The sequence below is a fragment of the Pollachius pollachius genome (genome assembly GCF_949987615.1).
Source record: "Pollachius pollachius genome assembly, chromosome: 17".
NCBI classification, from domain to species: domain Eukaryota; kingdom Metazoa; phylum Chordata; class Actinopteri; order Gadiformes; family Gadidae; genus Pollachius; species Pollachius pollachius.
Window position 1 is genome coordinate 18,071,315 of NC_136950.1, and position 15,000 is coordinate 18,086,314.

Below are 15,000 nucleotides of genomic sequence, written 5' to 3' on the forward strand. Positions count from 1 at the left end.
GCCCCCTACAGGCCGGTAGAAGTAGCGGTAGTGTACCTGATAGCGCCCCCTACAGGCCGGTAGCGGTAATGGACGGTCAGGTTGTAGGAGTAGCAGCGCGTCACGTTGTACCCGAAGGGCTCCCAGTGCACCGTCAGCTGCTTGGACTGGACCTCCACCACCTCCACATGCTGCGGGCCCTGCATGGGGTCTGGGAGAAGCAGTAGAGTTGGATCAGTGGCACAGAACCAGCGGAACAGAACCAGCAGGTATCAGAACCAGTGGGACAGAACTAGTATAACAGAACCAGCGGGACAGAACCAGCAGGTATCAGAACAAGTGGGACAGAACCAGTTGGTATCAGAACCAGTGGGTATCAGAACCAGTATAACAGAACCAGCAGGTACCTGAACCAGTGGGTATCAGAACCAGTATAACAGAACCAGCAGATACCTGAACCAGTGGGTATCAGAACCAGTATAACAGAACCAGCAGGTACCTGAACCAGTGGGTATCAGAACCAGTATAACAGAACCAACAGGTACCTGAACCAGCGGGTATCAGAACCAGTATAACAGAACCAGCGGGACAGAACCAGCAGGTATCAGAACCAGTGAGACAGAACCAGTTGGTATCAGAACCAGTGGGTATCAGAACCAGTATAACAGAACCAGCAGGTACCTGAACCAGTGGGTATCAGAACCAGTATAACAGAACCAGCAGATACCTGAACCAGTGGGTATCAGAACCAGTATAACAGAACCAGCAGGTACCTGAACCAGTGGGTATCAGAACCAGTATGACAGAACCAACAGGTACCTGAACCAGTGGGTATCAGAACCAGTATAACAGAACCAACAGGTACCTGAACCAGCGGGTATCAGAACCAGTATAACAGAACCATGGGACAGAACCTGTGGTTATCAAGACCAGAGGGGCAGAACCACTATAACAGAACCAGTATAACAGAACCAGTATAACAGAACCAGTATCTGAGCCAGGGCCGATGTCAGACCCGAGGCACTTACACATCAAGGTTCACACCCAGATACACGCTTACATCCACAGAACTCTGCGTTGGAACGACCAAAAGCCTTAAGAAAGAGAGGACCTGTACGTACACGTCTGAGAGAGGGAGTGAGAGGGAGTGAGAGGGAGTGAGAGGGAGTGAGGGGGAGTGAGGGGGAGTGAGAGGGAGTGAGGGGGAGTGAGGGGGAGTGAGAGGGAGTGAGGGGGAGTGAGGGGGAGTGAGAGGGAGTGAGGGGGAGTGAGGGGGAGTGAGGGGGAGTGAGGGGGAGTGAGAGGGATTGAGAAATGGTGAGGGGGAGTGAGAGGAAGTGAGGGGGAGTGAGGGGGAGTGATGGGGAGTGAGAGGGAGTGAGGGGGAGTGATGGGGAGTGAGAGGGAGTGAGAGGGAGTGAGAGGGAGTGAGGGGGAGTGAGAGGGAGTGAGGGGGAGTGAGGGGGAGTGAGGGGGAGTGAGAGGGAGTGAGGGGGAGTGAGGGGGAGTGAGAGGGAGTGAGGGGGAGTGAGAGGGAGTGAGAGGGAGTGAGGGGGAGTGAGAGGGAGTGAGGGGGAGTGAGGGGGAGTGAGAGGGAGTGAGGGGGAGTGAGGGGGAGTGAGAGGGAGTGAGGGGGAGTGAGGGGGAGTGAGAGGGATTGAGAGGGATTGAGAGGGACTGAGGGGGAGTGAGAGAGAGCTGGGGCTGAACAGAGAGCTTCATTCACACACATGAAGCGAGTGGAGGCCAGGTCCTACCTGTGTGTGCGCCTGTGTGTGCGCCCATGTCTAACCTCTACAGCCCATAATAGTTGTGTCTTCAGAGACATCGCTGTGGCGATGATGGTGTCAGAGTTCAAGGGGATGGTAGATCCTATTACCCATAATCCCCCAGGGGAAAGTGAACAGCATCGCATCAATTTTATTACACAGGCACACATATAAAGACACACACACACACGCGCGCACACACACACACACACACGCACACATATAAAAACACACACATACACACACACGCACACGTATAAAGACACACACACACACACACACACACACACACATATAAAGACACACACACCCACACACACACCCGCACATATATATAATGTCACACACAAACACACACACACACACACACACACACACACACACACACACACACACACACACAGACCCCCCCTCCCTGGTGTAGAGAGGGATGATAGATCGGGGCAGGATGAGAGATGAGGGTGTAAGTGGCCTTCATTCAGCCATCCCATCATTTCTTGGTTGACATTTAGCATCTTTCCATTACAGCGCTGCCATTTAAATAATACTCGGCTGCTATTAGCGCCTTAGCACGCTACGCTAGGTAGGTCCCTGACATTACATTTACATGATAATGGTTGGGCAGCCGATGGTTGAGCAGCACAGCGTGGCGGGCTGGTGCTAGCCGTGTTTAGCCAACAGCAGAGCGGAGCAGCTTTGTGCTAGCAGCATGGCGTACCAGCATAGCATATCAGTCTTGTAATAGCAGTGTTTAACTAGCAACATAGCATATCAGCCTTGTACTAGCAGTGTTTAGCTAGAAGCACAGCATAGTAGCACATCATAGCAGCCTTATACTAGCAGTGCTTAGCTAGCAGCGTAGTGTAGCAGCATTCAGCTAGCAACATAGCATAGCACCATAGCATATAAGCCATGTACTAACAGTGTTTAGCTAGCAACATAGCGTAGCAGCCTTATACTAACAGTGCTTAGCAAGCAGCACAGCGTAGCAGAATCTAGCTAGCAGCATGGTGTAGCAACATAGCATAGCATAGCCTTGTGCTAACAGTGGTTAGCTGGCAGCATAGAGTAGCACTAAAGCGCCAACGGTATGGCGTTGGTCGGCTCGGAGAGGCTAAGCCATTAAACACGACAAGGTACTGCACACTTTGATACACATCTGTAAACACACACACACACACACACACACACACACACACATACACCTATTCATCTATCCACCAATTCATCTATCTGTGTGTGTGTGTGTGTGTGTGTGTGTGTGTGTGTGTGTGTGTGTGTGTGTGTGTGTGTATGTGTGTGTGTGTGTGTGTGTGTGTGTGCGAGAGTCATAGAGCCATGTTAGAAATCTGTTCCAATCAGTCAGGGTCGTGTTCACTGTAAAGGTCAGACAGAGACACAAAGAATGTGTGTAGGTGTGTGTGCTTGTGCACATTGGTGTGTGTGTGTGTGTGTGTGTGTGTGTGTGTGTGTGTGTGTGTGTGTGTGCGTGTGTGTGTGAGTAGCGGTGCATGAGTGTGTGTGCACACATGAGTGCGTTTTCTAAAAGCTCAGTTTTACCTCCTTGGCGCTTGAACACACACGCACACACACCCAAACACACAAACACACCCCCACACACAAAAACACGCACACCCACACACACATACAGCCTCTATTGTCCTGCAGGAAGACAGAAGGAGACAGGAAGTGGCATCATCTCTTTCATAAGCCAATGAGATCAAAGCAAATGGAAGATGATTAGCATAGAGATGATGTCTAATATCTTGTGACCTCTTTTCTGTAAGAAGCAATATCATTTGTCTGTGGGCGGGGCTTAGTGAGGAGGCAGCAGAGTACCTGATTGCGTCGACAGACACGGCGATTCGGTTATTTTTTAGTTTTGTCTCACGTATATCTGAATATGTCAAGCAATGAAACTTGAATTTGAAAGCATGGTGGTTTCCTTCGACGTTCTTCTGTCCTTCCAGTTCTACAGTGTTCATGTTCCCTTCTTAATGAGCCAAGGTCTTGCCTACACCCTACCACCATTATTTAAAAGGACTCTCTGTAATATCCATGAATTGCTGAACCAGATCCAGATGATTTTTTATTCAAGGTTCAACACGGTGCGTCCAGAGGGGGAGAGAGTTTGCTGGGCAAGCGTTAGCTGTCGGTTAGCCGCTTTAATTGACCTGCAGACCTCCACTAGCCAAGCTCCAGTCACGCCGCACCAGTCGCCTAGCACCAGTCACCTAGCTTCCATAGCCTAACTGTAGTAGCCTAGTTGTAGCAGCCTAGCTCCAGTAGCCTAGCTCCAGTAGCCTAGCTCCAGTAGCCTAGCTCCAGTAGCCTAGTTCCTGCTCATGTGAGGGGAATATGCTTCAACTACTTTCCAATGTGTTCCGAATGGTCGCCGATTCAAAACAAGTGCCAGCGACAAGTTACCCAACAAGATCGTAGATTGTCTGCAAACAGACATTTAATTCAGCACGATTTTCGCCTGTGATTATCAGGCTTCCTGTGATGCTCCAAATCTAGCCATATCTTTAGTGGGTTTTTTTTCAAATAGCAAGATGTCAATGAACTAATTAAAGATTGGGCCCGGACATCTCAAATCCTCCCCAAACAATATCGGCATCAACAAGAGATGAAAATAAAATAAAAAAGATGTAGAAATGGGAAACCAGTATGCCCCCATCTCCCGTCCCATTAAACCCGTCTATCCAAGCACCCTGATACCCCAGCCTCCCAGTACCCTGATACCCCAGCCTCCCAGTACCCTGATGCCCCAGCCTCCCAGTACCCTGATGCCCCAGCCTCCCAGTACCCTGATGCCCCAGCCTCCCAGTACCCTGATGCCCCAGCCTCCCAGTCCCTCCTGAATGAACCAGCCGTCCATCTCTCGGCTGTATCTAAGTGACAAACTGCACCTGCATGGCGAGATGAAGTATCCTATGTCTCATATTTGGAAATGTTTATCAAGCATTTACTTTAATAGAATTGTAATATGATCTTGCGAATTGTCTCTGGTGATACTATTACTCTCTCAGTTCATTCCCTGAGAGTTACGAGATCAGTGTGACGTGACAAACGGTAGTCACACACAGTCACACACACGTTCCTTTATGTCTGGCGCTCAGCAACCCAGCGAGAGGATACAGTTTGGAAGTTGCTGGAGCCTACTCTTTCTATTAGTCTCCAGTTGCTGCTGCTCTGCCTGCAGCCCAAGCTGTTTGGATCGGCTTAGCTCAGGAGGTAGAGTGGGTTGCCTTGTAACCAGAAGGTTTCTAGTTCGATCCCTGGCCCCTCCTAGCTGAGTTTCGAGGTGACAATGAGCAAGACACCTCCCCCTCACTGCTCCAGACGAGCTGGCTGTCACCTTGTGTGGTTGACTCCGCCGTTGGTCTGTAAATGTGTGTATGAACACACGTTGCAAGTCACTTTGGATGAAAGCGTCTGCTAAATGCCCTAAAAAAGCTTGTCCGAGATGGTGGACGGGACTAGTGACTCTTGAGTAACGATAATATCAATACTTCATTAGTTTGATGTATCCACAACGTGACATACTTCGGGTGTCGCTCCGGGCACAGGATAGAAACTTCTTCAACACTCGCTGTGAATTCTTCTGTTTCAACTCCTTTACGACGACCGCCCTCTACTGGAGGGGAGTATGATCACCGGACCTCGGAGCTCTGAATTACCCGGAAACTAAAAACTGCTCTACCCACATACGGGCTCCACCAGGCATTACAGGCTTCGTACAGGGCGCTGGTGGGGCCAAATCAGTCTAATGTCCGACTGATTCAGACGGCTGCGTTCACACACATCGCTCCTCAGGCTAATGTCCAGATAACTTCAGGGTGGCAGTGTGAAAGCGGCCGGAGAGAGTTAATGAGACGTATGGAGAGGGAGACGCAACCCTGGGGTGACGCCGGGGTACAGCCACCATCCCCACCCCCATCATCCTCATCATCACCATCTTCATCTACACCCCCATCCTAATTAACACCATCATCTTCATCATTTCGTCATAGTGATGTGTTCTCATGCCTAATGTCAAGAATCAACTGGTTTGGTTTACATTCATGTTGATGCGTGATGACAGTACACTAATTAATAAAATAGCATAGCAACATAAGGCTCACAGCACCATGCTAACTTATAGCAACATAAGGCTAACAGCACAGTACCACAGCATGTTGGTATGCATTACCATAGTCCCGTTAGCCTTATGTTGCTATGCTGTTAGCATGGTGCTGTTAGCCATATGTCGCTAAGCTGTCAGCATGCTAATGTTATTGGGGTGGTTTGGATGAACCTGCTAGCCTAATGCTTTGAGAGGTTAGCATGATGTTAGCAGTGTGTGTGTGTGTGTGTGTGTGAGGTGGGGGGGGTGGGGGGGGCTTAAGGTGATGGATGGACCTCCAGCAGTCTGCTGGGACCAGATAAGAGAACACACACACACACACAACGATAAACAACAACAAACAACACTGTCCGCACTGCAGAGAGAAAAGGAGAATAAAGAGAGAGGGGGGGGGGGGGGGTAGGGAAGAGAAGAGAGGAAAACAGAGAGTTAGAGAGAAGGGGGGAGGGAGCGAGGAAATGAGACATGGACAGAGGGGGACAGAGGAAAGGAGTGAAGAAGAGAGGTGGAGGAGAGAGGGAGAGAGGGGTTATAGAGAAGAGAGAGAGGGGAAACAGAGGTTCAAGGGTCGATAGAAAGGGAGGAGAGCAGAGAAGGGGGAGACAGAGTAGAGAGAGGGGGAGAGAAAGGGGGAGGCAGATAAGAGAGAGAGCTGAGAGAGAGGTGACAGAGAGACAGAGAGAGAGGGGGAGGGTAGAGAGCGAGGGGGCGACAGAGTATCGAGACGGGGGAGAGATAGGGGGAGACAGTAGAGAGAGAGGGGGAGACAGAGTAATGGTGAAGGTGACTTCTAAGACAGAGGGTTACTTTTTCATTTTGTGAAGATCATAAGATTTAATGTGAGAAAGATAGAGTATAAAAGTGGAAGGAGAGGAGATGGAGAGAGAGGGGGAGGGAGAGAGAGACTGATGAATAGCAGCGAGAGGGGGAGACAGAGAGAGAGAGGGGGAGAGAGGAGAGAGATAGTGATGAATAGCAAGGAGAGGGGGGAGACAGCGAGAGGGAGAGAGAGAGGGGGGAGGTAGGAGAGAGATAATGATGAATAGCGGGGAGAGAGGGAGATAGAGAGAGGGAAAGAGGAGAGAGATAGTGATGAATAGCAGCGAGAGGGGGGAGACCGAGGGGGAGAGAGGGGGAGAGCAGGATCAGGGAATGGAAAGGGGAAGAGGGATTTAAGATCAAATGGAAAACAGCCAACAGAAGGCATCTCTCAGACTAACAGGAGACACAATTACATTTCCTCTGGTAGGGGAACAGTGCCTCCTCCTTACAGACACAGAGGAATATGTCTGGAGGCCCGGGCAGGAAGGCGGGATTATCAGACATGAGTATTAGAGTCTAGGAAACAACCCTGAACCCTGACATGTCACATCTGTGTTCCCGGTCGTTTTATTTGAGTGTATTACCAAGTTACAGAAGTTGTGGAGCAGAGCTTCCCCCCACCATCGCTAACTTTTAATCCAGAAATAACGTCTCTCTCCTAGAGGAGCTCACCTAACCCTCAGACGAGAACTAGAGGGCTGCAGACACACAGAGTCTACTCTCAGCCCCAACCTCAGCAGAGGGGGAGGGAGAGGGGGAGAGAGGGGGGGGGGGGGAGGGAGAGGGGGAGAGAGGGGACCGTTGAAGAGAGAGAGGGAGGAGGGGAGCGAGAGGGGGGGAGGGGAGAGAGGGGGAGGTAGGAGCAGAGAGAGAGAAAGAGAGGGGGAGAGGGAGAAGAGGGGAGAGAGAGAGGAGAGAGGGGGGGATAGAATTAGGGGGAAAGAATGGGGTGAGAGGGAGAGGGGGGAGAGACAGAGAGATGGAGAGAGAGAAAAAGAGGGGGAGGGAGAGGGAGGGGGAGAGAGAATGAAAGAGAGGGGGAAGGAGAGAGAGAGGGGGGAGAGAGAGAGAATGAGAGAGGGAGAAAGGAGCAGAGAGAGAAAGAGAAAGAGTGGGAAGACCAGAGAGAGAAAGAAAGAGAGAGTGAAGGAGAGAGAGACAGAGAGAGGAGAGAAGGAGCTAGAAGGAAAAGGAGAGAGAAGGTCTGAGAGGGAGAGAGTGCGAGAGAGAGAGAGAGAGCGAACGAGAGAGAGAGAGGGGAGCAAGAGAGAGGGAGATAGAAGGAAAAAGGAGAGAGGAGGTTAAAGAGGGAGAGGGGGAATAGGGCGTAATAATCTGAGGTGAGAAGAGTCGGAGAAGATGGAGAGAACGTTGCAGAAGAAAGAGACACATTTAAAGAGTTAAATATTAATATGTGATATTTCCTCAAACCCACAGGACCATGTCACCAAAACACAAACACTCACATACGCGTGACACACTTTAATGGATGTCACTGTCACACACGCACACACACTCACACAAACCCACAGACTGTGTGTGTGTGTGTGTGTGTGTGTGTGTGTGTGTGTGTGTGTCTGTGTGTGTGTGTGTGTGTGTGTGTGTGTGTGTGTGTGTGTGTGTTTGTGAGTGCCTCCATGCGGTTCGACCACACACTGGGCTTAAAGTCCTTAAGCTTGTATGATAGACAGAGCCATTTATTATTAACACACACAATTACACACACATACACACATAAACACGCACATAAACACACACACACACAACCGTAAACACACACACGTGTTCATAATTGATTGCAAATGAATAAATAAAACTAGATGAGAGTTATTAGAGCATGTATTACATCAGCCATGGTACCTTGTGGGGGGGCAGACAGACAGACAGACAGACAGACAGATGGACAGACAGATAGACGGATTGATGCACATACACAAAGACAGAGAGAAAGACGGACAGAGACAGACACACAGACAGACTGACGCAGATACACAAAGACTGACAGAAAGACAGACAGAGACAGACACACAGACAGACTGACGCACATACACAAAGACTGACAGAAAGACGGACAGAGACAGACACACAGACAGACTGACGCACATACACAAAGACTGACAGAAAGACAGACAGAGACAGACACACAGACAGACTGACGCACATACACAAAGACTGACAGAAAGACAGACAGACAAGGCACACAGCCCAGCTGACAGATACACAGACAGACACTCAGAGAGTGGATGGTAGGGGGTAGGGAGTAGGGGGTAGGAGGTAGGGGGTAGGAGGTAATGGGTAAGTGGGTGAGTTGGAGAATGTATGCAAGAGGATTCATGTCTCGGCACGTCCGTGTAGAATAGTGTTTAACACCCTACTAGGCCTTCACACCATTGTGTCACACACACACACACTCACACAAAAGCACAAACACCCCCCCCCCCCACCCACACACACACACGTACACAAACACGCTCACTCAAAAGCACTGCCACCCCCCCCCCCCCACACACACACACACACACATACACACACTCGCACAGGTCTACTCTTGTCGTCTGAAGCACATTCACACCATCTCGCCTTACGTCTCTCCCCCTCCACCAGGAGAGCTCTTGTGTCTCAGGTCTCCGAGGGTCTGGTGAGATGGGCCTCAGCGTGGAGGACCCTCATATCTGCTGGAGACACCGTCTCTCCGGAGGGGCCGTGGGAGGCCGGGTTTGTGGGGGGGCGGAGGACGGGACGCGTGGACGGTCCACACGCGACCACGGCGTTGGAGACGCACGCCGTTTGGCCGTGCCGTTGCTGTTTGCGTCGTGCGGTGAGACGGCAGTAAGAATCGGGTGTGAGGGTGTGTTGACATAACGCAACCAGCTATGAATTAGGATTACGGTATAGATAGATAGATGTATCGGGGCAGGAACCCTGTGTATGTTCCTCGTGTTTTGGATTGCTATGTCCTTTTATTAAAATGGGTCTTTATGTCTACTCTCGCTCTCGCTCCCCCATCGCCCGTTCCTCTCTCTCTCTCTCTCTCTCTCTCTCTCTCTAGTTTTTTGTCTCTCCTCTCTCACTCGCTCTTGGTCTCCCTCTCTCTCTCTCTCCCCCCTCTCTCTCTCTCTCTTTCCCTCTCTCTCTCTCTCTCTCTCTAGTTTTTTTCTCTCCTCTCTCACTCTCTCTTGGTCTCTCTCTCTCTCTCTCCCCCCTCTCTCTCTCTCTCTCTCTCTAGTTTTTTTCTCTCCTCTCTCACTCTCTCTTGGTCTCTCTCTTTCCTCTCTCTCTCTCTCTAGTTTTTTTCTCTCCTCTCTCACTCTCTCTTGGTCTCTCTCTCCCACTCTCTCTCTCCTCTCTCACTCTCTTGTTCTCTCTCTCTACCTCTCTCTCTCGCTCTCCCTCTCTCTCTCTCTCCCTCTCTCTCTCTTTCCCTCTCTCCCCCTCTCTCTCTCTCCCTCTTTCCCTCTCCCTCTTTCCCACTCCCTCTCCATTTCTCGGTCTCTCTCTCTCTCCCTCTCTCACTCTCTCCCTTTCTCTCTCCCCTCCAGATCAGAGATCCACTTCTGAGCTGTAGAACATTAATCCTTCTAATCCTCAGCTTCAGTCATGAACACGGTTCTTCTGGTAAATACTTTGTGGAACAAAGTCTTGACGGACAGCTCAGTGCATACGGCCGCGCTGGATGATGCATAATTATGCGGTGGCATGCAATCAACCACCATCAGCCGTAGTCAAACGGATCTGCGTGGAAACACAAAACCTGCAAGAATATGCAAGCAGAACATAAAGAAGTAGAGGTTCAAAGAGAGAGAGGGGGGGGGGAGAGAGAGAGAGAGAGAGATAACGACAAAGCTTTAGGGAGAGAGCGAGAGAAAGATAGAGGAGAGAGAGAGAGAGACGCAGAGAGAAAGCAACAGAGATACAGAGAGATAATGACAAAGCTTGAGGGAGAGAGAGAAAGAGAGAAAGAGAGAGAGGGAGAGAGGGATGGGGAGGAGCGAGAGAGAGAATGAAAGACAGAAAGATAGAGAGGGGAAGATATAGGCAGAGACAGAGAGTAAGAGATAGAGACAAAAAACTAGAGAGGGAGAGAAGGGGGCCAGAGAGAGACAGAAAGAGGGATAGAGACAGAGAGATTGAAAGAGAGGGAACGGAGGGAGAGAGACAGAGACAGAAAGAGAGAGAGAGAGAGAGAGAGAGATGGGGGAGAAAGGGAGAGAAGGGGGGAGGTACACCTGGGTAATTAGCCTGTTAAAGCCGTGTGGTTGTTGGGTCCTCTGGGCCAACATGGATAGTGTCGCTACACTCCATTAGAGAAACACTCGTCTCTCTTTTTACTCTCCCTCATCTATCTCTCCCCCCTCTCTCTCCCCGGGTGTGTGTTTGTTGCAGACTCAGGTGTGTGTGTTTCTTGCAGACTCAGGTATGTGTCTGTGTGTCTGTGTGTGCGTCTCTGTGTTTGTTTGTGTGTTTGTTGCAAGCGCAGGTGTATCTGGTTTGCCCTCCGTTAACTCAGACGGAGTAAACAAGAGAGAGTGCTACACTAATGCGCTACGCTAATGTGTTTCCACTCTCCATCAGGAACCTAATGGGCACGCGGCTAGCATAACCTGTGCTAGCCTAGTTTGCTATGCTAATGATTCCACAATTACCATTAACCACCTAATGAGCATATAGCGCTACTGTAGCACACTTTAGCATGCCGTGCTAATGGCTTTCCTATTACCATTAACCACCTGACGGGACCAGCGTGTCGCGCCGCCGTTAGCGGCTAGCCACAGGAGATGCAGATCAATGACAACGGAGCCGCTGCACAACACGAAAATACACAACACAAGAGTACACAACACTGCCTGAAAAAAAAACAGATTGCCCAGCTCTGAACAGCCGCCTAACCCTTGAGCTCTGCTGCTAACACTGGAGCTTTTTCTTAGCTGATAGTAACAATGTGTTTTGAAGCCTGAACCTTGCAAACCGTTTCCAGAGGAACTCGTCACTGACAACGTGAGTGAACAAACGTAGCTGACAACGTAACTGAACTCCTTTGTATTCGGAGAATCAAATCATATTTCACCTTAAAGCCGTTAGAGGAACAACATGCTACCGTGAACCACCTAGAGGCCGTTAGAGGAACTACATGCTAGTCTATACCATTAACCCCCTAGAGGCCGTTAGAAGAACTACATGCTAGTCTCTAGTGAACCCCCTAGAGGCCGTTAGAGGAACTACATGCTAGCCTCTACAGTGAACCACCTAGAGGCCGTTAGAGGAACTACACGCTAGTCTCTACCATTAACCCCCTATAGGCCGTTAGAGGAACTACACGCTAGCCTCTTCAATAAACCACATACAGCCTATACTAGGAATTACATGCTAGTCTCTAATCTCCACCACATACAGGAACTACAAACCATAACAGCGCCTGAGAGTTGATCACGTGACGTTCAGCCGTGTTGTCATGGTACTCACCAGCACACTTGGTCCTGGCCCTGAGTGCCGGCCCGGGGCTTCCCGTGCCTCCCTCCAGGGGCCGGGTCAGCAGCACGCTGATCTCGTACTCAGTGTCTGGGTCAAGATGGCCGATCTTATGGGTGCTCTTATCCACCGGGGTGGTGTCAATCAGCATCCCGGACATAGTGCGGTACTCCACCTGGACGCCACAATACTACAGTAAGAACTACACTAATACTACTGTTAGAACTATACTAATACTACTGTTAGAACTACAACAATACTACAGTAAGAACTAAACTAATACTACTGTTCGAACTACAATAATACTACTGTTAGAACTACAGCAATACTACAATAAGAACTACACTAATACTACTGTTAGAACTACAATAATACTACAGTAAGAACTACACTAAAACTTCTGCTAGAACTACAATAATACTACTGTTAGAACTATAATGGTACTACTGTTAGTACTACAATAATACTACTGTTAGAACTACAATAATACTACCGTTAGAACTATAATGGTACTACTGTTAGTACTACAATAATACGACTGCTAGAACTACACTAATACTACTGTTAGAACGACCATGGTACTACTGTTAGAACTATAATACTACTGCTGTAGTAGTAGGGGACAACAATAATATTCACATTAGAACTAAAATTATACTGCTATTACAACTGCAGTATGTGCGACAGGTTTGTAGTGAGACTATGTAGGTATGTAGAGGTATGTCGTAACAAAGGACAGGTAAGTAGTGAGATATGACAGATGTGAAGTGAGTCAGGTAAGCAGTGGGACATGCCTCTCGCTCTACGATTGGTCCGTCTCCGTTGATGGAGTTGGCGTTGAGCTGGATCCAGAGGTAGGTAGCCCCCACTGCCGTCAGCTGGGGGGGGGCTATGGGCACCGGGGGCTCTAACACACACACACAAACACACACACACACACAACGCATCAGACCAGGTGTGGCCGCTGTTGATTAACACTTAGAATAGTTTGGAGGACAAAAAATAAACAACAGACTCCTCCTCCCCTCCTCCTCTCTTCCAGCCTCCTCTCTCCCCCTCCCCCCTGCCCCACCACCACAGGGTTTCGGAGATGCCTCTTAACGAGGGGGGAAGGAGTTAACGAGTTAATTAATATTCTTGACCTTCAGCGAATCACATCAGACCTGGATTCCATTACCCAGAATCCCCTGTGGGGTGCTCCACTTCCCCCGACCCACTTTAACCGGGCAGCCATCTTGTCTTCATCGCCCTGTTGATCTGTGTGTGTGTGTGTGTGTGTGTGTGTGTGTGTGTGTGTGTGTGTACGTGTGTGTTTGAGCGAGACCGACAGACCGATCAACACAGTGTATTTGTGTGTGTATGTGTGATCAACTCTGTGTTGATATGTCTGTCTCGCACAAACAAACACACACACTATAGCGAATATGTTTGCATGGATTAGGGCTCGTACATCAGAGTGCATCAGGGGATTTTTTATTGGCGATCTGCCATATTGAGAGGACTCAAGAGTGCTGTCGTTCTGTAAAATCCTAAATCAACGTAAATATACGGTAACCTTGACTGATCAAACGTTGTTTTGCCAAGTCTCTCATGAAAAACGCTGCTGCAGTTTCGAACACAACAATGTCTCCAAATAATGGTGAATCAATTCAATATGAAATGCTAAGCAACGAACAATAAACCATTGCTACTAACATAATAACCAACATTAAAATGCTTGTTTGCTTCCAAAATAAAGGTGGTTCCTCGAATGTGTCGTCGCAGCCTACAGCTAGAATATTTACGAGGAATAGCTAACATTTTCACTGGGTATAGATAATATATTCACTAGCTATAGATAATATATTCAATAGGAATAGATAATATATTCACTAACTAAAGATAATATATTTATGAGGAATAGCTAACATATACACTAGCTATAGATAATATATTTACTAGGAATAGCTAACATATCCACTAGCTATAGATAATATATTTACTAGGAATAGATAACATAATCACTAGCTTTCGATAATTAATTTACTAGCTATAGATAATATACTGTATTCACTAGCTATAGATAATATATGTATTACTTAGAGCTAATATATTTAGGCCTACTAGGTGTATATTATATATTCATTAGCTATGGATATGGATTTAGTAGGTATAGCTTATATATATTTACTAGATATAAGTAATTCATCTACTAGGAGCATATAATATATTCACTAGGTATAGCCAATAAATGTGCATGGTATAGCTGCGATATATACCTGCTACACATACACTGAAACACACACACACACACACAAACATATACAGTGACTGAGTGTCCAATCAAAGCTGAGTCACATGGTAGGCCGCATGACACAATCACTTTGTGGACCCGGTCCACATATCCAGCTTCATGAATATGCGTGTCAGACGGACAGACAGACGGCAGCCTCCGCCATGGCGGACTCACGTTTGACGGTAAGGTCGGCATAGGAAGACACCCCCAGGCCCTTCTCTGATTGGCTAATGCATCGGTAGCGCCCGCTGTCTCCCTTGGTGGTGTTCTCGAGGTCAAAGGTCGCGGCGTAGCGCCGTGCGCTGAGCGGCCGCGTATCTCGGACCGCCGCCTGGCGGCCGCCCATTCCCTAAGGACCACACCCGCACGTTAACCAGAGTTATACTAGGATATATTTATACACTGAGTGGTCTGTGTAAGTGTGTATACATCACCTGTAGGGGGTTTATAGTGTGTGTGTAAGTGTGTGTGTGTGTGTGTGTTACCTACAGGGCTGGTATATAGAGTGTGTGTGTGTATGTGTTCCCTGTATGGGTTATATACAGAGTGTATAAGTGTGT

The 15,000-nt window shown here is 48.7% G+C and overlaps 1 protein-coding gene across 2 annotated transcripts in view; it reads right to left on the reverse strand.

The window, feature by feature from the left end:
* The window catches only part of LOC307088751 (receptor-type tyrosine-protein phosphatase mu-like), a 115,163-nt gene that overhangs the window by 55,143 nt on the left and 45,020 nt on the right, over positions 1-15,000 (reverse strand). For both annotated transcript variants that reach the window (XM_079754732.1, XM_079754731.1), the window contains exons 7-10: positions 14,615-14,789; positions 12,960-13,072; positions 12,160-12,340; positions 37-190 (exon numbers count right to left, since the gene is read on the reverse strand). In XM_079754732.1, the coding sequence (XP_079610858.1) occupies positions 37-190; positions 12,160-12,340; positions 12,960-13,072; positions 14,615-14,789 (623 nt within the window). The remainder of the gene's footprint in view (positions 1-36; positions 191-12,159; positions 12,341-12,959; positions 13,073-14,614; positions 14,790-15,000) is intronic.